This window comes from Ictalurus punctatus, chromosome 24, assembly GCF_001660625.3.
Source record: "Ictalurus punctatus breed USDA103 chromosome 24, Coco_2.0, whole genome shotgun sequence".
In the NCBI taxonomy this organism is placed as follows: domain Eukaryota; kingdom Metazoa; phylum Chordata; class Actinopteri; order Siluriformes; family Ictaluridae; genus Ictalurus; species Ictalurus punctatus.
In genome coordinates, this window is record NC_030439.2 from 21,262,019 (window position 1) to 21,285,342 (window position 23,324).

A 23,324-nucleotide genomic window follows, 5' to 3' on the forward strand; every position below is an offset into this window, starting at 1 on the left:
GTGTCAAATTGGTTGTTTGATATCCATCATGTGCCAGGCTTTCTATTAGTTTTGTTTGTTTAGCTATGCCTACATGTTTACAGCCAAGTGCATAATAGTTTGGACATTGACAAAGTTAACGTTATTTTAGCTGTTAACCACAGTATCCTGAAGGTGAAATTCATGAATATGAGCTCAAAATGCATAATTTCAGATTTAATTTGAGGATATTTACATCCAAATCAGGTAAATGGTGTAGGAATTTTTATACATAATTGTGCCCCTTTTTTTAGGGCCAAAAGAAATTGGACAAACACAATCATAAATTAAATTGTTATTTTTAACACTTGGCTGCAAATCCTTTGCACTCAATTAATGTCTTAAGTCTGGAACCCATAGACATCTCCAGACACTGGGTTTCTCCCATGGTGATGCTCTGCCAGACACTGAGTGCAGATGTCTTAAGGTCCCACTTGTTTTGTTTTTTTTTTTTGCTTTCAGTTTTGTCTTAAACAAGTCATATGCATACTAAATTGGATTCAGGCCAAGTGACTGACTTTTTTTAGTCAAAAAAAATACAATGGAAACTAATTCCAGGAAGGGACTCAAGTTCTAAGTGGGGCAATGAAAAAAAAAAATCCCAACACAAGGGCTACCCAACTGGTCCAAGGAACCATTCAAGTCAATCATTTGGATTTGTTGCTTTACCGCATCGTACACTATATATACTCAAAAGTATGTGGACACCTGACTATCACACCCATGTACTTTTTGAACATCCCATTCCAGATTTAGTCCCACTTTGTTGTTAAAATATCCTTCACTCTTCGGGGAAGGCTTTACACTAAATTTTGGACCGTGGCTGAAGTGATTTGTCCATTCAGCCACAAGGGCATTAGTGAGGCCCGGCACTGATGTTGGGTGAGGAAGTGTGAGTTTTCCCATCATTATCCTGACTGATCACAAAAACATAGACTATCACGCTACCTAGAGTCCAGCAAGCCATCTAATGGCCTGCCTTGGATGATTAGATCAGAAGGAGAGAGCAAATACCCCTTGTATTCTTGTCAGATGGTCTAGTCAGCATTCAGTTATAATAGTTTTATTTATTATTTTGAGAGATATAGACAGTTTAATATTTATTATTAATAGAAAAAGTTTAGTTCAAGACTTGCCAACAGCCTTATCCCCTCTGAGCCAAGCCAAGTAAACTTTTACATTCACTATTCCCTTGATTACTACAGTTTTAGCACAAATGGCACAGACACAGAAGAGGTAGTATAAGTACCGAGGCATCCCTAAAACTTACTGCAATAAATAAAAAGCGCTGTTAGTGAAAACTGTTGCATCCCTATTTTGGAGATCTCGCTCTCTCGCTCTCAGTAAAATTACTCAGTGTGCACAGACATGAAATGATACTCTCAGAGAGATGATCTTACCTCAGTGTCTCCAGTTTACAGTGAGGATTCTCCAGTACAGCAGAGAGACGCTTCACTCCTGAGTCTCCAAGTTCATTCCAAGACAGATCCAGTTCTCTCAGGTGTGAGGGATTTGATCTCAGAGCTGAAGTCAGAGCAGCACAGCCTTCACCGGAGATATCACAATAACACAACCTGCAGAGAGACAATGACACACTCTTCACTCTCTCAGTTCAGGACACACAGATCAGTTCAGCAGGAACTTTTTCACCAAAGAGTCACTGCAGTCTGTAATCACATGAAATACAGCAACTTAGTCATGATGTATATAAGAGACATATGTAACCCTGTTCCCTGAGAAGGGAACGATACGTTGCGTGACGCTTGACGCTTTGGGAACGCCCCTTGATGGAAACGGTGTCTTATTGTGTGAAATTATGCCAATCAGATTGGCCTGCCTCAGCCAGGTGACGAAGTAGAAACACATCATGAAGACTATATAAGGCACCCACAAATAACCTCATTCAGCTTCTAGTTGTTTGAAGGAAGATGCGATTTGCAGGCATGAGAGCGCGTGGCTGCGGGGCGGGGCTGCCAACACACACACGCTGATGGTTGATGATCAGCGCGGCCACTCTCCACCATCCAGCAGCTGATGGGAGAGTGTAAAAGGCCGATCCTCTACTAGCAAAGGGAGAGAGGGCTTCCAAGGTATGCATGCTAATTTGCTGTGTCCTTCTTGCAGAGGATTCCGACGCAACAGAAGACTCCACCCCCTGGATGCACCCGCGGCCTTGCCTGGCTGCAGAACGGGATCCCAGCCGCTCGGGAAACCCCCAGCACGGCCCTGGCAGTCCCGCAGATGACCCCAGCGCCTGAGCACTTCACCCCACGGCATCACCTTTGCACCCACACCCTCAAGGACTGTAAAAAACTCTCCACAACTGACACTTAAATGGCCTCCTGTGTGTCTGTGCTCTGCCCACCGCTGGCTAGGTTCCCTACACTTTTGTGTGTGTGTGTGTGTGTGTGTGTGTGTGTGTGTGTGTGTGTGTGTGTGGATAACAATACATTTTGCACTAAAATGAAATTATTCAACTTCCCAGGATTTGATGCTGAACCTAAAACCTCTGCTTCAGTCTCACTATTAGAGAACGTGTCTTACTGAGGAGCAGGTCATGTGACTCTCAGAGAGATGATCTTACCTCAGTGTCTCCAGTTTACAGTGAGGATTCTCCAGTACAGCAGAGAGATGCTTCACTCCTGAGTCTCTGAATTTATTCCTAGACAGATTCAGTTCTCTCAGGTGTGAGGGGTTTGATCTCAGCGCTGAAGTCAGAGCAGCACAGCCTTCATCTGAGATATCACAATAATTCAACCTGCAGAGAGACAATGACACACTCTTCACTCTCTCAGTTCAAGACACACAGGTCAGTTCGGCAGGAACTTTTTCCAAATGTACTTGCGCACCTACATTTAACACAGATTTTTTTATATAAACCTGTGTTTGCAATTGTTTGATATCCATGAGAGCAGAGTACTTTTGCTAATCTCTTAAACATAAGACCAAAAGGTTAAATATATGAGCTTCTTTGCTCATATTTACCAAGAGTGCCATTATTAATGGAGGGCAGTGTAAACAGGGACATCTCTATGCATGCTAATCTAATGTTTGATATTCCACAAGGTTCTGTTTAATGCCCACTGCTCTTTACTCTATATTCTATATGCTACCTCTGGATAAAATTATTCATCAACATGGACTAGCTTCTGCTTTTATGCTGATGAAGAGGAAAGCCAGACGAGAGTCCCCAGCTTAATAAAGACACTGGATGCTTATTAACTTCCTTTGACTTAATTCTGAAAGAAGAACTTGTACTAGGACCACGTGCAGCTAGAAGTAATCTTTCTGATCTCACAGTAACTCTGGATGAACTTTCTGTTCCATCATGTGCAGCAGTAAAAGACCTTGGAGTGATTATTGACCCCAGTCTTTCATTTGAAGCTCATGTAAATATTACTAGGACAGATTTCTTTCATCTCAGAAATATTGCTAAGATAAGAAATATAGTATCTCAGAGAGATGATCTTACCGCAGTATCTCCAGTTTACAGTGAGGATTCTCCAGTCCAGCAGAGAGACGCTTCACTCCTGAGTCTCGGAGTTTATTCTCAGACAGATCCAGTTCTCTCAGGTGTGAGGGGTTTGATCTCAGAGCTGAAGTCAGAGCAGCACAGCCTTCATCTGAGATATCACAACTACACAACCTGTAGCGAGACAATAACACACTCTTCACTCTCTCAATTCAATCAATCAATCACATTCATCAGCATGTTGAACATCCTATTCCGAAACCATGAGTATTAATATGGAGTTGTTCCCCCTTTTCTGCTATAACAACATCCACTCTTCTGGGAAAGCTATCCACTAGATTTTTCAGTGTGGCTGTGGGGATTTGTGCTTATTCAGCAACAAGTTGGGTTCAGTGATGTGCACATATTCTATCCACAATTGATGCGATAATCATAATCATCCAAACATTGACCCCTCCTAACTGTGTGGGGGTTTTCAATATTACACCTCCACCTATCTAACTGACTTTTGCCGTAGCATTTGCTCAACAGTTTGAGGGTATCTGTGCTCAGGTCCAGCAGTTAAAGATATGTGGAAACTGAGTGCAGGTATTCTCCAGTGTGACCTTAATCATGCAGGGAGATAGAGAATCCTTTCATAAATATACTGATAGTTTCTTAATGCAGAAGTAAACTGTGTCTACAGGTCGGTGGCCGGCACACAAGAAGCAAAGACCGCTCCGCCCGCGACTGCCACTGTGGTGCTGAAGACACAGCTCTGCTTCAGCACCACCAATGTTTTGGATTACGTGCAGGAGATGCAGGGGAGGATTGGCCGAGCGGCCCCGATTGTCCAGGAACATATGAGAGCCGCCCAGGAGATGCAGAAACGAGGGTACAATCGCCCAGCGCTTCCCCAGGAGTTCCAGCCTGGCGATCGGGTACTCCTACTAGTGCCGAACAGCTCCTGCAAGTTTCTAGCCTGGTGGCAGGGTCCATACACAATCCTCGAGTGGAAGGGTGCCATGAACTATTGCCTGGAGCAGCCCAGTAACCGAGCAGAGATACAAACGTACCACACGAACCTGCTAAAAAAAAAAATGGGTAAAGCCGGTGCCAGTAGTGTGTGTTCGCAGCCCTGGACATGAGTCAAAATGAGGGTTCCTTGGTCCAGCTGGGTGAAGAGCTCACCCCCAAACAAAGATAGGAGCTATCAGAGTTGGTGGGTCAATTCACTGATGTTTTCTCTACCTCTCCGGAAATTTCGCATTTCAATTCACTGATGTTTTCTCTACCTCTCCGGGTCCACCATGAGATCAAGACCCGCCCAGGAGTGGTGGTATGGCAGCAGCAGTATTGTGTCCTGGAAGCCCGCCGCAAGGCTATCGAGAAGGAGGTCAGCCGAATGCTCCAGGACAACATCATAGAGGAGTCCAACAGCCCCTGGTCCAGCCCCATCTTAGTCATGACGAAGCCCAACGGAAGTATATGCCTCTGAAAAGACTTCCGGAAGCTGAACCAGGTCTCGGAGTTTGACAGCTATCCCGTCCCCTGAGTGGACAACCTAGTGGAGCGATTGAGGAGGGCCCGGTTCATATCCACACCGGACCTAAGTAAAGGCTACTGGCAAGTGGCACTGGCCTCTGAGGCGAGACCAAAGATGGCCTTCAGTATGGCAAACGGCCACTGGCAGTACCGGGTTCTCCCCTTCAGGCTGCACAGAGCGCCCGTTCCAGTGGCTGATGGACATTGTCCTGCGACCCCATTGTGCATTCGCAGCCTCCTATCTGGACAACGTGGTCATCCACTCCTCCACTTGGTCAGATCACCTGTTCCACCTGGGGGAGGTCCAGAAGGGGCTCTGGTAGGTAAGGCTGACAGCCAACCCCATAAAGTGCCACCTGGGGCTGACCGAGGCACAGTACCTAGAGTACCATATTGGCCATTGCTTACTGAAGCCACAGATGAAGAAAATTGAGGCAGTGAAAGACTATCCCCAGCCTACGCCGAAAAATCAGGTACGTGCCTTCTTGGGATTGGGAGGGTACTACCGCAGGTTCATGCCCAACTTCTCCTCTGTAGCCTCCCCTCTCTCAGATCTCACAAAGAAGGGCCAGCCGAACCCGGTGAAATGGTCTGCAGAGGTGGAACGGGCGTTCTAAGCCCTGAAAGAGGCTCTCACCAGCACCCCAGTGCTGCGTAACCCGGACTTCGCCCTTCCATTCACCATGCACACAAATGTATCAGAGACCAGGCTGGGCACAGAGGAACACCCGGTCCTCTACATCAGCAGAAAGTTGTCCCCAGCTGAGAGGAGATATGCTGCCGTGGAAAGAGAGGTCCTGGCAATAAAGTGGGCCATTGAGGAGCTGTGATACTACCTGGCCGGTCGACACTTCGTCCTGGTGACAGACCACGCCCCACTGCAGTGGATGGCCAAGGACACTAATGCCAGGGTAACTCATTCCCAATGGTTCCTCTCATTGCAGGATTTCTCTTTCCAGGTCCAGCACCGGGCGGGGACCCAACATGGGAATGCAGATAGCCTCTCACAACGTGATGCACTATGGGCCCGACCCACAACGACAGTAGGCTCCGAGCTGAGGGCGGGTACTGTGGTGACAGGCCGGCGGCCGGCACACAAGAAGCAAAGATCGCTCCTCCCGCGACTGCCACTGTGGTGCTGAAGAGACAGCATCGCTTCAGCACCACCAATGTTTTGGACAGCTGGAGAGCACGTGGCTGTGGGGCGGGGCCGCCGACACACACACGGCTGGTGGATGATAAGCAGCGCGGCAAATTTCCACCATCCAGAAGCTGATGGGAGAGTATAAAAGGGTGATCCTTCGCTCGCTAATGGAGAGAAGGCTCTCCGGGCACTTGCACTAATCTGTGTTGTGTTTTTTTCAGACGAGACCAACACGATCAAAAACTCCGCCCCCCGACTACACCAGCGGCGTTGCCTGAGGGAAAGAAGGGATCCCCGGAACTCAGGGAAACCCCAGTACGACCCGGCAGCCCCACAGACGATTGAGCACTTCATCTCAGGGTCACACTTTTGCACACACACTCTTACGGACTTTGTAAATAAAAATTCGCCACTGCCAGGGCAGCAATGTTCTTTTTGGAGAGAAGTGGCTTTCTCCTTGCAGTCCTGCCACGCACACCGTTGTTGTTCAGTGTTCTCCTGATGGTGGACTCATGAACATTAGCCAATGTGAGAGGTCAATTTAGTTGGTTAGAAGTTCCCCTGGATTCCTCTGTGACATCGTGGACTATTACACGTCTTGCTCTTGGAGTGATCTTTGTTGGTCTCCACTCCTCGGGAGGGTAACAATGGTCTTAAATTTCCTCCATTTGTACACAATCTGACTGTGGATTGGTGGAGTCCAAACTCTTCAGAGATGGTTTTGTGCCCTTCTCCAGCCTGATGAGCTTCAACAACTTTTTTTCCTGAGGTCCTCAGCATATCTTTTGTTCGTACCATGATACACTTCAACAAACGTGTTGTGAAGATCAGACTCTGATAGATCCCTGTTCTTTAAATAAAACAGGACGTCACTCACTCCTGATCGTCATCCCACTGACTCTAATTTCACCTTCACATTAACTGCTAATCCTAGAGGTGCACATACTTTTACCTCTCACAGATATGTAATATTGGATCATTTTCCTCAATAAATAAATTAACAAATATAGTATTGTCTCATTTGTTTAATTGGTTTCTCTTTATCTAGTTTTAGGACTTGCATGAAAATCAGATGCTGTTTTAGATCATATTTATAGAAAATTCTAAAGGGTTCACAAACTTTCAAGCACCACTGTATGCCTCCTCAGGATATTTGATGCTGAACCTAAAACCTCTGCTTCAGTCTCACTATTAGAGAATGTGTCTTACTGAGGAGCAGGTCATGTGACTCAAAGATTATCCTACCTCAGAGTCTCCAGTTTACAGTGAGGATTCTCCAGTCCGGTAGAGAGAAACTTCACTCCTGAGTCTCTGAGATAATTTCTAGATAGATTCAGTTCTCTCAGGTGTGAGAGATCTGATCTCAGAGCTGAAGTCAGAGCAGCACAGCCTTCACCTGAAACACCACAACGCTCCAAACTGTAAAGAGACAATGACACACTGTTCACTCTCTCAGTTCAGGACACACAGATCAGTTCAGCAGGAGGCACTGCAGTATTTAATCACTAGGAAATACAGCATCTTAATCATGAATTATATGAGTGCAATAACTAAAAAATAAAAGTAACACATTAAACTGTAACATTAAACATTCACTCTGTTTCTCAGTGTGCATTTAATAAACACTTCTCTATGATACACTGATTTATTCATAGAAAACTACAATCATGACATTGTCTTAACACACACATACATATATATATAAAAAATACAATGTGTGAGGATATAAAGCGATCAGCCATAACATTAAAACCAATGAACCAGGTGAAGTGACGTACATTGATTATCTCGTTATAGCAGCACCTGTAAAGGGGTGGGATTTATTAGGCAGCAGGTGAACAGTCGGTTGTGGAAGTTGACATGTTGGAAGCAGGAGAAATGGGCGAGTGTAAGGTTCTGATAGACTTTAACACAGGCAAGATTGTGATGTCTAGATGACTGGACCAGAGCTTCTCCAAACAGCAGGTGTTGTGGGGTGTTCCCGGTATGCAGGGTTGGTACCTACCAAAAGTTCTCCAAGGAAGAACCACCAGTGACCTGACACAATACCTACACAATATTAAGCAGGTGTTTTTTTGTTATTGTTGATCGATGTATGTCAGGGCCGTAGTTCATTATTATGGCCAATTCAATACTAGAGGATCACACATTTTACTTTGTTTCTTTTAATGGACTCCCAATAAACACACAGTGTAGGTGATGTAAACCACAGCAACAATAAAAATTCAAATTAAAACATCATTCAGTGATTGTTAGAACTGTGGATTTAAACACTAGTTAAATGATCCCTCTCTCCTTCTGTCGAGCCACACACGATTTTATGGAGATACTAGAGATCCTGATCCTTTCTGCTCTCCGGACCGGTCTGATCCGTTCTGATGCCCCATCTCTGGATGGAGCTCTCATCTACTCCAATTCCAGATGGACACTCTCTGTATTTGCTGGGACTACGGTTGCTTCTAAGGCCAAAAAGACTTTATATTACACCATAATGAACTTTCTTTTACTTTTACACTATCCAGTGTTACCCAGATGAGGACGGGTTCCCTTCTGAGTCTGGTTCCTCTCAAGGTTTCTTCCTCTTAACATCTTAGGGAGTTTTTCCTCACCACCGTCTCCACCAGCTTGCTCAACTGGGATAAATTCACACATTGAAAATCTGTATCCCGTGTTTACATGTTTCTGTAAAGCTGCTTTCAGACAATGTCTGTTGTAAAAAGCGCTACACAAATAAAACTGAATTGAAAGTGCTTCGATACAAAAGCCGCTCATTTATCTGAACACATGAGTTACAACGCTTCAAAAATGCCTCCTACAGGACACACTCACATTACGTGCTAGTATGTAGTAAAGAGTTCACCCTGTGCGAGTCTCGATGCACGACACCCTGATGTGCACACAGATGGGCTTGCAGAAGTATGAATTAGCCTTGAGGAGCAGGTCATGTGACTCTCAGAGATGATCTTACCTCAGTGTCTCCAGTTTACAGTGAGGATTCTCCAGTACAGCAGAGAGACTCTTCACTCCTGAGTCTCGGAGATAATTCCCAGACAGATCCAGTTCTCTCAGGTGTGAGGGGTTTGATGTCAGAGCTGAAGTCAGAGCAGCACAGCCTACACCTGTGAAACGACAACTACACAACCTGCAGAGAGACAATGACACACTTTTCACTCTGAGGACACACAGATCAGAACTCCCTCAGTCACTGAACTGTAAGTTGAATGGAGAAATTATTCACTTTCCCGTTATGCCTTGGAGAATACAGGATCATGGACTTATGTTATACACATGACATCATAATGAGAAAAATAAGATAAAAATTGGGGAGGGGTTGCTTTTACACTAGTCAAGATTTAATGTATGCAATGTGACTCTCAGAGATGATCTTACTTCAGTGCCTCCAGTTTACAGTAAGGATTCTTCACTCCAGGAGCAAGATACTTCATTCCTGAGTCTTTGAATCTATTGCCAGACAGATCCAGTTCTCTCAGACTGGAGGATTCAGAGCTGAGAACTGAGGCCAAAGCTACACAACCTTTCTGTTTCAGGTAACAGTCTTTAAACCTGAAAGGAATAACAAAATATATGGCACAGTAGCATTAGTGTACATTATCGAACAAGTTATTAAACACTCCCAAAATACAAATATCAAATACAACACAAATCCAAGTAGCTCATGTTTCAACATGCTGCACATATATATCTCTAGTTTCACATCAGATTTACGAATCGTCTGAGATCCATCAGTGTCTGAAAGTTCTTATGAAGTTCTTTCAGCTTCTCTGCTACTAACTTTAACAGTGTAACAGTTATATTCAGCATTACTTACTCAGCTTTTCTGGATGCTGCAACCACAGGCAGGAGCTTCAGAAGAACCTCCTCTGATGTCCAGTGTTTGTTGGTATATTTATTAAGGACAAACACATCCTGTTCCTGCATTGATGTCAGTAACACAAACACCACAGCTGACCATTGAGAAGGAGAAAGTTCGTATTGTTGTAAATCTCCAGATTGCAGGTAGTGTTGGACTTCCTCAACTAGAGAATGATCATCCAGTTCATACAGACAGTGGAACAGATTGATGGATTTCTCTGGTGAGGGATTCTCTCTGATCTTCTCCTTAATGTAATGAACCGTTTCCTGTGTGCTGTGAGAGCTACTTCCTGTCTGTCTCACTATGGTTTGTAAGGGGATCTGATTGGACTCCAGTGAGAGACTCAGAAGAAAGCGAAGGAAAAGATCCAGATGTCCGTTTCCACTCTGTAAAGCCTGATCTACAGCACTCTTGTGGACATCTGAGATCGTAACCTTGTGACTGAATATCTTCAAGTTATTTGGCTTTTTAAAAAGATTTTCATTTTCATTCATGAATGTCAGGTGCACATATAGAGCTGCGAGGTGTTCCTGAATGCTCAGATGAACAAAGCAGTACACTTTACTCTGGTGAAGCCCAAACTCCTCTCTGAGGATCTGTGTACACACACCTGAATACACTGATGCTTCTGTCACATCAATGCCACACTCCATCAGGTCTTCCTCATAGAAGATCAGGTTGCCTTTCATCAGCTGCTGAAAAGCCAGTTTACCCAGTTTCAGAACCATTTCTGTATCTGTCTCTCTGCTCTTTGTGTACTTTTTCTTTATGACGTTTGTCTGAATGATGAGGAAGTGTGTGTACATTTGAGTCAGAGTCTTGGGGATCTCTCCACTCTCTGCTTCACTCAACATTCTCTCTAGAACAGTGGCTGAAATCCAGCAGAAGACTGGGATGTGGCACATGATGTAGAGGCTTCTTATTGACTTCAGGTGTGTGATGATTCTGTTGCTCAGGCTCTGATCACTGACACTCTTCCTGAAATATTCCTCCTTCTGTGGGTCATTGAACCCTCGTACCTCTGTGAGTCGATGGACCCACTCAGAGGGGATTTGATCAGCTGCTGCTGGTCGGGAGGTGATCCAGATGAGAGCAGAGGGAAGCAGATTCCCTTTGATCAGGTTTATCAGCAGCACATGCACTGATGCTGATTCAGTTACATCACACAACCTCACTGTGTTCTGGAAATCCAGAGGGAAACGACACTCATCCAAACCATCAAAAATGAACAGAACTTTGTCCAAGCTGGAGATGTTTGTTTCTTTTATCTCCTTATAAAAGAAATGAAGAAGCTCCATCAGACTCAGGTTTCGATCCTTCATTAAATTGAGCTCTCTGAAAGGAAGTGGAAACATGAGATGAACATCCTGATTTGTTTTCCCTTCAGCCCAGTCTAGAATGAATTTCTGCACAGAGACTGTTTTTCCAATGCCAGCGACTCCCTTTGTCAGAACGCTCCTGATGGGTTTGTCTTCTTCAGATAAGGGCTTAAAGATGTCACTGCATTTGATTGGTGTTTCCTCTGTTGCTGCTCTCCCGGATGCTGCCTCGATCTGTCTCACCTCATGTTCATTATTGACTTTTCCACTGTCTCCTTCTGTGATGTAGAGCTCTGTGTAGATCTCATGCAGAAGTGTTGGGTTTCCCTGGTTTGATATCACCTCATTTACATGCTGAAACTTCTTTATCAGATTTAATTTGTATTTCTCCAGAAGACGAGGTTCAGTGGTTCCAGACTTACACCTGTAACACGGTAACAGATATGTAGTGAGAAATCAAGCACAATCTCTGTCATTGATTAAACATGTACTTGATAATCTAATCAGTCTGTGGAAATAATCAGCAGGAAGTAATTAGAGAGATGTTTATAATACCAGCGTTATAATAATCCACTGTCACTGGTGAGTTTGATCCTACCCTGTATCTCTGATTATGATCTCCTGCTTAACTGTTTATATATCATACACCATTGTTACACCATTATCCATATTACCTAAACTTATGTTTTAAAATGTCACCACATCAATGATACTGTTACTACTGAAACGATAACATTAGAACGAGTTACATGTTACAGCTGGAACTACTGCCTGAGCTGGAACCATGATGCCTACAGAGATATTATTTCTTAGGCAAAAGATCTTGGCAGATTTACTCAGAAGCTTTGATGATGCAGGTTCATTATCATTATCTACCATCAATATTAACTGAAAAAAATCATCTCCTGTCAGGAGACGTTACCTGTGTGTAGATGAGAAGTCTTCATTTTTCCTTTTTTTTGGTGGAGGATCTGCACACACATCACTGTTCATGGAGACACTGCTGGGTCCTGCACAGTCTGATGTCTTTTCCTGGGTTTCACTATTCAACAACATACACTTTTTACTATTAATACTTTACCAGGTAGTCAGTAGATAGTGTAGTAATACTCTCATTACAAAAGATTTTGAATGGAAATGAAAAGCGTTATGATTTATAAGGCTTGTGCTGTTTTTCCTTCCTTTTTATTTTTTGTTTCACTCCTCATCACACTTTATGGACACAGCTTGGTACTAGAATGGTCTGCTATGATTTTATTGGATTTTTACTCTATAATGTAAATACAGTCCTTAAATTCTCATTAAATGTTCATGTTTAAGATACAGTAGCAGAAGCGTTTACCTCATTTGTAATTGTTGAGATCCGTCAGGTTGGAGAGGATTAGAGTGATTTCACTTAGTAAAGAAACGTTATTGGTCATGGACAGACAGCTGTGTACGACCGGCCTGATCTCTTCTCAGTCTATATAGATACAGACATAGACAAAAATTAACAAACGAATAAATTAATGAACAAACAAATGAACAGATAAATAAATATGCAGGCAAGTTTCACCAGTTAAATATTTATTTTTAGGGGAAAGAAATTTAATACATTTTGGTAATATAACACTTATAATGTTAACAGCATTAAATTACATAAATGTACAAATTGGGATACATTCAGGAAGTTGTACTTCTTATAGACCATCATAAGTAACAAAACGTCCTCAGGTTGATCATGCTTTTAGGTCTGCTTTGATCAGTCCCTCCAGGATTTAGCGATTTTATGATCGCAGAAATCACCACAGAGAGTTTCCGCAGATTCGGGCCAAGACACGTCATGTGACGTCATCACGACGTGCATTCGGCCGAAGCCCTCTTCGGTTCACGCGCGTCAACATGAGTACGGCTAATTTACAGTTTCATTTACCAACAAACATCACTGTGAAAGACCGTGCGGAACCATTTCATGTGATTGTAATTTCACCAACTCAAAGAGTTTCCCACACAAAAAGTACAGAAAAACTCTGTTGTGTCGCAAAATTTGAACAAAGCCGCAGCAAAATCAAGCATTTTTGTCTGCAACAATCGCAAAAAACCATAGATATTGAATAAAGAGTGGTATTTTTGCTGATTTTAGCAAACCTGTATTCTACCCATCCCACGGGATTCCCACACACCATCCTGAATGTAATTCCTGCATGAATTCAGGTGTTTAACTCTACAGAACTTGTTAAGGAATAATCCGGTAGTCTCTAAGGCTCTGTTAGACTGTTTAAAAGCAACAAATCTGATTAAAAGAAAAGAATGTAGTATAGGAGTGTTTTTGTTTGTTTGTTTTCCCCCTCAACATGGATGCTCCAGACTCCATCACAGTAGGTGGCGGAAATGCACCAAAAGTTTGTCACCCGCCGTACACCCCGGAATAATGAGGAGGAGAACCCGTGTGGAATGTACACCGCGACAATGAGCACGGTGGTAAACCCCCTGAGCAGGTGGTGTTCTCGGCACTCTACAGTCAAACTCCATCAGTGTCGGGATTTAGCTAGCCGGATGGCTGTGTCCGGATTTAGCTAGCCGGATGGCCGTGTCGGGATTTAGCTAGCCGGATGGCCGTGTCGGGATTTAGCTAGCCGGATGGCCGTGTCGGGATTTAGCTAGCCGGATGGCTGTGTCCGGATTTAGCTAGCCGGATGGCTGTGTCGGGATTTAGCTAGCCGGATGGCTGTGTCGGGATTTAGCTAGCCGGATGGCCGTGTCCGGAAAGCTGTCGCTGCGATGTTTAATTAAAAACGAGAACACAGCCATCCCTGATTTCACCGAATAGACAGCTGTAGTCTTAATAAATCCAGATTATTGTGGAGAGCGCGAACACTGGAGAGGAGAATGAACGGTAGAGCCGGGAGGCTAGGGTTAGCCTTTAGCCTAGCACGGACGCCGGCTCGCTTGACCCGCTCACTCGCACACCGTTTCCGGCGCCCTCTGTCCTGCCCGGCGGTATTAATCAACACCGCGGTCCCGGGGCCTGGTTCTCCTGGCAGCCCGAGATCGTGTAACTCTTACCGTAATCCATCGTTTATTTCTCCTGAGCTTTGTTTATCCAGTGTTCAGCAGAAGTTGGCAATGATGGACTTTTAAACGAGTATATTAGTTTAACCTCGGTAATGAGAGCTGTATTCACTTTCATTTATTTTGCCGAGACGAGAAATGTCTACAATAAAAGAACGAATATCCAGTCAAACATCTCTCATTCATTCATTCATTCATTCATTCATTCATTCATTTACATACATTTATTTATTCATTTATTTATACACACACGAAATTAAAATAGTGAAATATTTTACCTTCAGGTAATAATCCTCATTGTGTTAGCCTTCACTTCACGTGTGTCAAGGCTTCATAAACGCTTTCACTTTCATGTGTAGAACTGTTTTCACATTTACAGCCACGCTGAATTACAGACTTAAAGGTACACTCTGTGACTCCTGGCCCTGCAGCAGTTAAAAATATAACCATGTATTTTGAGGAATATCACTGTGCTTGAATGTGCCTCGGCTCTGTGTGGATGAAAACGGTTCGCGGCGGTCAGTGTGAGGGGAAAATGGATATACGCCGTTTTGTTTTGTTTTTTAAACCAGTAAAGTTGTTGAAACTGAAACAGTAGCATCCTCTTGAAAACGAGGTGTGTACACATCCGAACATGATCTGAGCAGAGCAGAAGGAAAGATAATGAACTCTGTGTGGCACTGCAGCAGCTAAACCCATACAGTGATACAGCTCTGCCTGCTCTTGGCTAGACCACCAAACTAGCCTAGTTACAGAAGTCTGTTTGAAAAGTTAACAGTCTGGTAGTTCTACATAACAGCGGCAACACCTGAGGCAAGTTTTGTAATAAATCCAACTTTTTCTGATCATGTCATACATTGCCAGCCAAGTTACCTCAGCGTCCATAAAACTAAATTAGGCTACTAACTGAGCTGGAACAAATGCATGGAGAAGAATCTGGACTCGGTCCCGAATGATTAGCAGTCCAGCTAATTAATCAGCCCTTGATTTTGCCTAATTAGAATGTAGCGTGGTACCTTACTTATGGGGTTTGGGCGCCAGACAGTTCAAATTAACCGTCACTTATCATTTATAACTTGGACATCACTCAGAAGAAAAAAAAGAATCAGTAGGCTACTCAATTCTTACAAAATAAGATGATTATGATTATTATGATTATTATTATTATTATGATTATTATTATTATTATTATTATTATTATTATTATTTATGCAATAAACGTAAGAAAATACAGATCGTTTCAGTCATAGAAACTGAAATAATAAAAACCAAAAAGTTCCCCTACGTGGGATTAATAAACGCACCCATAAGGAAACAAGCCTCTAATCATACAAGAACATTTGCACACACACGGAAGGCAGAAAAAAAATCGTTTAACCCCAAAAATAATTCTTAACCAAAACAAAAGAGTTGTTCAGTTTAAAAGCGGCGCTTCAGTGGCGGTGATTCGGGCGTGCGGGAGATTGTGAAGTTGAAAGCACGGGAAACCGGCCGTCAGATTCCGCTCAACACTTAACACTTTATTTACAGACAGGAACACCCAACGATGTAAGCATACTGGTTCTCCACAACAGTATTAAAGAAAGGATCTCAAACCCGTGACGTGCCTCCGAACCCTCAAAGCTCCGCGCGCTCGCTGATTCACCTGGGCAGGATGTTCCCGAAGTGTTCGCCAGCCTCCGGAATCAATATCCACAGGGTTATAATCCACAGTAAACATTAGCATGGTCCCGGGCAAACACACACCATCAGTTCCACCATTCCCACCTGTCTCTCAGTTCCGCCTCACCTGGTCACCTGTTCTTTTTATTGCTTAAGGCCACACCCCTCTCTTCATCTCCTTTTTTTCCCCTCCGTTAATTAAAACACCACGGAATGGAACGGACTCCGCCTCTGCGTCACTGCGCAGATATCCGTTACAACACTGATGTTTTTAAAGTAATTATGTTACAAAAGTAGTTAACATAACGACTGCTAGTCTGACAAGACATGACATAATCACCCAGGTTTGTTGGTGGTGGAGTGTTTATGATGTTTCACTGAGACATGGCTGTCCGAGGAGGTTCTGGACTCAAATGCTTCTATCCCCGGCTTTCAGTGAGGACCATGAGGGTGGAGATGCTGGACTGAGTGGTAAGAAGAAAGGTGGAGGGGTCACACTGTGGAAAAAAAAAAAACAGATGGTGTAACCCAGGAGATGTTACTGTGAAGGAACGTCACTGTTTTCCAAACACTCAACTGTTGGCTGTTGGTTTACATCCATATTATCCGTCGAGGGAATTCACAGTCGCCGTTGTGGTTGTTGTTTACATCCCACCAGCAGCTGACATCCTACACCCGGCTATCACGAGACGCCAAACTTGGCATCCGGACGCTTTCAGTGTCATTCTTGGGGATTTTAATCATGTGCCTCTCTGCTCTACATTACCAAAGGTCCACCACAATGGAGGGTGTGTCGTTGGAACTACTGAACAAAAGAGGCAGGCTTTCAGGCAGAAGGACAAAGAACAGATGAGGAGGGTGCAGAAGGAAGTGAAGGTGAGACTGAGGGAGAACAGAAGGAAACTGGAGAGTAGGCTTCAGAAGAACAAACCAAATGAGGTGTGGGCTGGCATGGTGCAGATCACCAGCTTAAAAGCAAAACTGCAGGTGGACACATCCATGATCTTCTGGGTCACAGACTACCTGTTGGACAGACCCCAGATTGTGTGGCTGGGAACCTGACTGTCTGAGCACCTGCAGAGCAGCACTGGAGCACCACGTAGAACTGTGCTCCCCCCTTCCTCTTCACCCTGTACAGAGCAGACTTTCAGTACAGGTCACATCTCTGCCACCTTCAGAAATTTTCTGATGGACAGGAAGAGGAGTACAGGGACCTCGTCAACAACCTGATGGAGTGGTGCGGGAAGAACTTACTCCTCAATGTTTTGATGAGTTTTGTGGTTTTGGTGGAAAGGAGGACACTCAATAACCTCGCAGACATTCTGGACAATAAACAGCATCCCTTCCATGATTCCATGCCATTTTGAACATTGTTAGGTACTAAAATATGCGAGTGACAGTGAATCTGAACCGTCTGTTAATGGTATATTCCAGATTAAGGTAAACACTAAATAGCTAGCAGCATTTTTCACACTTGGCTAACTAGCTAATTCATTTATGCAGCAGTTGCTACAGTCAGGGCATGTGCAGGGCGTTGTGAAAATGGGCACTTGATGATATTGTAATGTATATACAATAGGGTATAGCCCAATGCTTTAGGCGTTTACATTCAGTGGACTTCCTGTAGTCCGATTCTTCAAAATGCTGGCTACAGGAGTGCAGTGCTGTGCAAAAGTATTTGCCCTAACCCTAACCCCAGCTTCCTAAATCAGATTAAAGCAAAAGGTCACAAATAATTCTTACACCTTCTTTTTAGAGGAATTATTTATTTGGAGACTGCAGACAGATAAGATGATAATATACTCACTCATTTACACATACGGTATGAAAATAAATATAAATAGCCATGTGTGAGAACACACTACAAAAACGAAAGAGTTACAGTGCATCATGTTCCGGCAGGTGTGTTTAGTGCACTTCTACAGTCACTGGTAAATCTCCCACTCCGCAACAATCCACATTGATCTCCCTTCCTGTGTCGTCACTTCCTGTGACGCAACAATTTGTGTGGCACCGGTAAATAAAACTATACACGTGTGCATACATACAACGTATGTACTGTATGTGTGACACTAAGAATAACAAGTGACAATAACAAAAAAAATCAATTATATATATACACACACACGTGTGGATTTTATTGGACTACTTTTGAACATGGGTCAGTTCTGAGTTTAAAAAGAGAGGAAATACCCTTTAATAATATAATAATTAGTGTCATTTTTGTGTTCGTGTGTTTTTGAAGAACGTTTGCATCATTTAAAACAATTCAAAATGGAAAACATTATATTTAGAATGAAATCCTTTCAAGGGAATACGTGTGTGTGTAGACGGTGAGAGTGTGAAAGTTAATTATTATATATCAGTTATACAGTGTCTATAATAGTATGTATGTCAAAAACATTTTAGACCGTTAAGGGTTCCCTCAAACTTCTAGATTACTGTAGATATAATAACATTTTATGTTGTTTTAGTACATATTTATTTACTGTTACATTACCTTTTTTTTTTTTTTTTTACATATTTAATACGTGTTATAATTTATTATATAATTCTGGGTTTTTTGGGGGGTGTTTTTTAACAAAAGTCTGATATTTGTTAATACTGAACTGAAAGAAAAAAGGGAAGTGAGACAGAAAGGGAAAGAACAAACTGATTAATTTATCTGACAAAAAAACAAACAAACAGGAAGACAGAAAACAGACAGGAAATAGAATTAATTCAGCCTTTATTATAATCGTTAGTGGAAGCATGGTTTTTTCCTGACAGAGGTAAGAGCAGAAATATTTCAATATTATTTGCATTTCAGAATTGAAACAGTCAGCAGTTTGACGCGAGCCCTTCCTGTGTGGGGTTTCAATACATCGACAGCAACACGTGCATGTACACACACTTACTAATGGACCGCTAGAAAAAAAACCCAAAAGATTTAAAGCATCTTATAAGTTCATTAACAGGCTTAAAACACACACAATACAACATTTATCCACAAGATGATGATTCTGATCTCTTTATTTATTTATTTGAGTGTGCAGCTCCTAAAGTCCACCGTACGACTAATATTTCATTTAATACGATTATTAATAAGGAAACTAGAATAGAACACGCTGAGCGCAATCCCTCGTTAACAACGCAGACAAAACTAAAGAGAAATCACACGTAACACAGAGCAAATGTCAACATTAAGCCTTACATTTACACACAACCCCAGTTCATCAGAAATATTTGTATTAAGACTGTTAATAAGGGTTAATAAGAGTGTTATTGGTTCATAATCAAACAATGTTCATTTAATGTAAAGAGAGAGTGTAGCACACTCTCTCACACACACACACACACACACACACACAATACAAACAGATCAGCTTCCAAAGCTTCACCTTTCACGCTAACATCGTCACGCTCGTCACTGGGTCCAGCGTCTACTCCAGCGTCTACTCCAGCGTTTACTCCAGCGTCTACTCCAGCGTCTACTCCAGCGTCTACTCCAGCGTCTACTCCAGCGTCTACTCCAGCGTCTACTCCAGCGTCTACTCCAGCATTTCCACTAGCTCTGTGCTGGGGCTCTCAGTACTATGACGATGAACGTTGCAGGAGAATGGTGAGTGAGGAGAGTCAGGATATGTCCTTGTTTACACTGTGAAACAGTGACACGTGACTGTTTAAGATCATTGACATCGGTGCGACAGAACCCTCCTCTCACAGGAATAACGAGTCAGCACCAACCCGCAAATCAGCACCAGAATCACTCTACACATCACAGTTTGGTCATTTCCCACCCACAAGCCACCTCTCCTCTGTCACCTCATGACCTCATGGATTCAAACTCATGACAGATGATGGGGCAAACAGTTCTCTGTTCAGACACTCTGGAGCTACCGGGTTATTTACTTACCATTAGGAATTTTTTAAAACCTACTGATTTAGTTATCGTAAAAGATAGTGTAAGATTTGAGAAACAGCTCATGACAACATGACACCACTGTGTCGCACAGAGATAGAAATCCGCCTCCGAATAGTGGCATGAACTCACCAGACAAGCTTTTAATGCCCTAAATCAGGGGTCAGTACTTGGTGGGCCGTGGTCCAAATGCACACACAACAAAGTATTTCTGCAGACTGAACCACAAACATACTGTACTTCACTGTAACTGAGCAATCCCGAGTCAGATCCTCTGTAGCGCTCACTTACATTTACACAAATTAATTAGAGAAGACGTTTATTCAGAAGGCAGAGAATTTTCACACACTTTTGATTGGTTGTTTTTTATAATGATGACTGAGTGGATAATGCAGTGTGTAGTTACGTGTGTAGTGTGACGTAAAGCCACCAATCCTGACCTGCCTGTTCTCATTACACTCACAGCAGCGGCGTGTAAGGGTTAGAGTCCTCTACTGGCTGTAAAGGGAACTGCAACGAAAAGTTTCCAAAGCCCTTCTGTTGGGATTATTCATCCCTGTTGAAAGAAAATGGGTGGAGCTAAGTGGCTCTGCTTGACGTGGGGCGGAGCTCATTTCTGGGCCGGAAACAAATGTAAACAGAAGCCTGAGATAAAGAGATCAGCGGATCCGTTACACGTGGATGTTGTAAATCACAGTTTTTCTGCAGTGTGTTTAAAACGATACGATCGCTGACGTCACCTGATGCTGTGATGAGCCTCACTGCTCTCAGCCAATCAGAACGCACGATACTGGACTATTTACTGGACTGATGAATGATAGGCTCTTAAAAAATAACAAATGTAAACTCGAGTGAATTTCTAACATTAAACACAGTCACGTGGGACGAACTGGACTGATCTTTTATTCCACTGAAGCCCTGTAGTGTAGCACGACTGCGTCATTACTCTGACTCGCGGAGTGTGTGGAAAGTTCACAGTGTTGTAGCATATAAACAGGATTAGATTAATCAGGAGTGTGTGTGTGTGTGTGTGTGTGTGTGTGTGCGTGTGTGTGTGTGCGCGCGTGTGTGCGTGTGTGTTATATTTTGCTGTTTTCCAGGTGAGTGTCGATGTGTGTGATCAGAGCATCATCAGGGAAACCGGTGGGGAACGAGAGCTGACAGAGGGGACAACTCCGAGTGTCGCTCTCCTCCTCATCCATCCACAACTGTGGGACAGAAAGAGAGGAAGAAAAAGAAAACCAAAAAGATGAAGAAGAAGAAAACAAAACAAAAAAGATGAAGTAGAGGAAAGAGAAGATGATGAAGAAGAGGAGGAGGAGGAGGAGGAAGAAGAGTAAGGTAAAGATACAGAAGAGGAGGAGGAAGAAGATGAAAAGGAGGGTGAGGAGGAAGAAGAAGAAGAGGAAGGAGAGGAGGAAGAAAAAGAATGCAAAGAAGAAAAAGAGAAGAAGAAGAGTACATGAGAAAGAGAAGAAGTAGGAAAAAGAAATGAAAGAAAAAAAATGAAGAGAAAAAAGGAAAATAGGAAAAAATTCAGGAAGAAAAAAGGAGGAAAAGGTGGAGAAGGAGTTAGATCCGAACACGGAAAAGGAGAAGAGGGAAATAAAGACAGAAGGAAGGAAGAAAGTAAAGGAAAATCAAGATTTTTTTTTAAATGAACAGATTTAGAAAATACAAAAAGGACAGAAAGAAGGAAAGAAAGAAGACAAAGAAAATCTATGAAAGCCTCGTACACATGATCTAATATATAAATAATACATATGAATAATTATTCATTCTTGCATTGTGTAACTGTTTTATGTAAATTATCATATTTGTAAAGAATAAACTCGTACTAAACATCAAAGCATTTTATTTTATAGGATTTAAACTTTCCTTATAAAGAAAAATATTATTAATTAATTTTAAATTAAAACGTCGTACTGCTCCACTCACTCTGATTGACGGCCAGGACTGAGCGTGCTCACTGCGGGGGTGTGAGTGAGGGGGCGTCATTATCCTGAGCCCCGCCCACTCATCATCTTCATCCTCTGAGGACTGAGGGGGTGTGGCCAGTGGAGCAGGGGTGGAGTCAGGCAGCTGGAAGCTGAGCTCCAGAGCTCCGTGGGCAGAGGATGGGCGGGGCCCAGTGGATATTGGCCTGAGGTGGGCGTGGCTTGTGGTTCTGCGCTTTGGAAGTGTGGAAATAGGATTGTGGACGACGTGCGGAGAGACGGTGGGGTCCGCCATGTCCGAGTAACTACGGCGACCCTGGAAGTGTGACCTCATCGTGTGAGGGGGTGGAGGGGCGGGGTCAGAGGGAGGGGAGGCGGGGCCATGCCTCAATACTGCAGGGGGAAAAGAGTCTAAATGTTTGTAATGTGAATTCTGTATGTGTTTATGTAAATGATCAGCTCTGTCCTGTATTTCACCGTACTTTTATCAAACACTCATACAATTCCTACACTTCTGCTTAATGTTAATTTTTTAATCCATATATAATATCATCATCATCATCATATAAATTCCAACATCATCCAAAGGCCAGTTTTGGTCTTATTAAGATTTAGTGGTATTATGTATGCAAATTTATGCACATTAATTAAGTCTCAAGGTTATTTGTGATGTTTATTCACCTGTTGTCTGTTACATTAATAGAGCAGTGAGATTAATAAAATGGATAAAACTGTGTGTTTGTGCATGTGTGTGTGTGTGTGTGTGTGAGGTATGTGAACAGGACATTCACACAGGTGTTAGTTTCAGATAATGTACCGGGACTGTTCTGGTCCGGAGAGCCGCGGTTCTGTCTCAGGATTCGGTTCTGTTCAGCAATGAGGCTGCGGATTCGGCTCAGTTCCTCCACCAGCTCCGTGTAGGCTAGCGCCAGGTTCACCCTGTAACACACACACACACACACACATTTATAGTTTTGTAGTGTAGCATAACCTGAGTAATAAACCTGTGTGTGTGTGTGTGTGTGTGTGTGTGTGTGTGTGTGTGTGTGTGTGTGTTACAGTAAAATACAGTGACATGGTCAGTGATAAACCGCAGTGTGTGTGTGAGTGTGAAACAGTAGAGAGTGTAAACTCTGTGATGAAGATGTTGAAAACTTAAAGTTACAGTTTTACCTCTGACTGTTACACAGCGCTGACACTGGAGACTCCTTCCTTACACACATTCCTCCTTACAGAAAACTTCACCGTATCAACGATTACACACGTTTAATCTGCCATACGAGTCTCTGTGAACGAGCGGTTACTATAGAAACCATAACGTATCAGAACGAGTGCATTAATATAAACCTGCGCTACAGTCAGAGCCGCCGCTATAGAGAACTCATCACCGCCTCCTGAGCAGTACGGGAATGACGCGACCCT

At 43.1% G+C, this 23,324-nt stretch overlaps 2 protein-coding genes across 8 annotated transcripts in view; both read right to left on the reverse strand.

The window, feature by feature from the left end:
- Positions 1-16,512, reverse strand: part of LOC108257310 (NACHT, LRR and PYD domains-containing protein 12) — a 95,228-nt gene extending 78,716 nt beyond the window's left edge. For 2 of the 5 annotated variants that reach the window (XM_053675274.1, XM_053675270.1), the window contains exons 1-10: positions 14,681-14,766; positions 12,694-12,813; positions 12,274-12,393; positions 9,988-11,775; positions 9,549-9,722; positions 9,127-9,300; positions 7,404-7,577; positions 3,491-3,664; positions 2,603-2,776; positions 1,419-1,592 (exon numbers count right to left, since the gene is read on the reverse strand). In XM_053675274.1, the coding sequence (XP_053531249.1) occupies positions 1,419-1,592; positions 2,603-2,776; positions 3,491-3,664; positions 7,404-7,577; positions 9,127-9,300; positions 9,549-9,722; positions 9,988-11,775; positions 12,274-12,393; positions 12,694-12,698 (2,957 nt within the window). In that variant the 5' untranslated portion in view covers positions 12,699-12,813; positions 14,681-14,766. Of the gene's footprint in view, positions 1-1,418; positions 1,593-2,602; positions 2,777-3,490; positions 3,665-7,403; positions 7,578-9,126; positions 9,301-9,548; positions 9,723-9,987; positions 11,776-12,273; positions 12,394-12,693; positions 14,391-14,680; positions 14,767-16,047 lie in introns of those variants that run through there. The other 3 variants (XM_053675272.1, XM_053675273.1, XM_053675271.1) reach the window with 3 other exon arrangements.
- A 2,263-nt stretch (positions 16,513-18,775) lies between these two features.
- The window catches only part of LOC108257322 (TANK-binding kinase 1-binding protein 1), an 11,844-nt gene continuing 7,295 nt past the window's right edge, over positions 18,776-23,324 (reverse strand). For 2 of the 3 annotated variants that reach the window (XM_017454980.3, XM_017454979.3), the window contains 3 exons: positions 22,720-22,841; positions 21,904-22,295; positions 18,776-21,173 (listed from right to left, as the gene is read on the reverse strand). In XM_017454980.3, coding sequence (XP_017310469.1) covers positions 21,045-21,173; positions 21,904-22,295; positions 22,720-22,841 — 643 coding nt within the window. In that variant the 3' untranslated portion in view covers positions 18,776-21,044. The remainder of the gene's footprint in view (positions 21,174-21,903; positions 22,296-22,719; positions 22,842-23,324) is intronic. The other variant, XM_053675277.1, reaches the window with a different exon arrangement.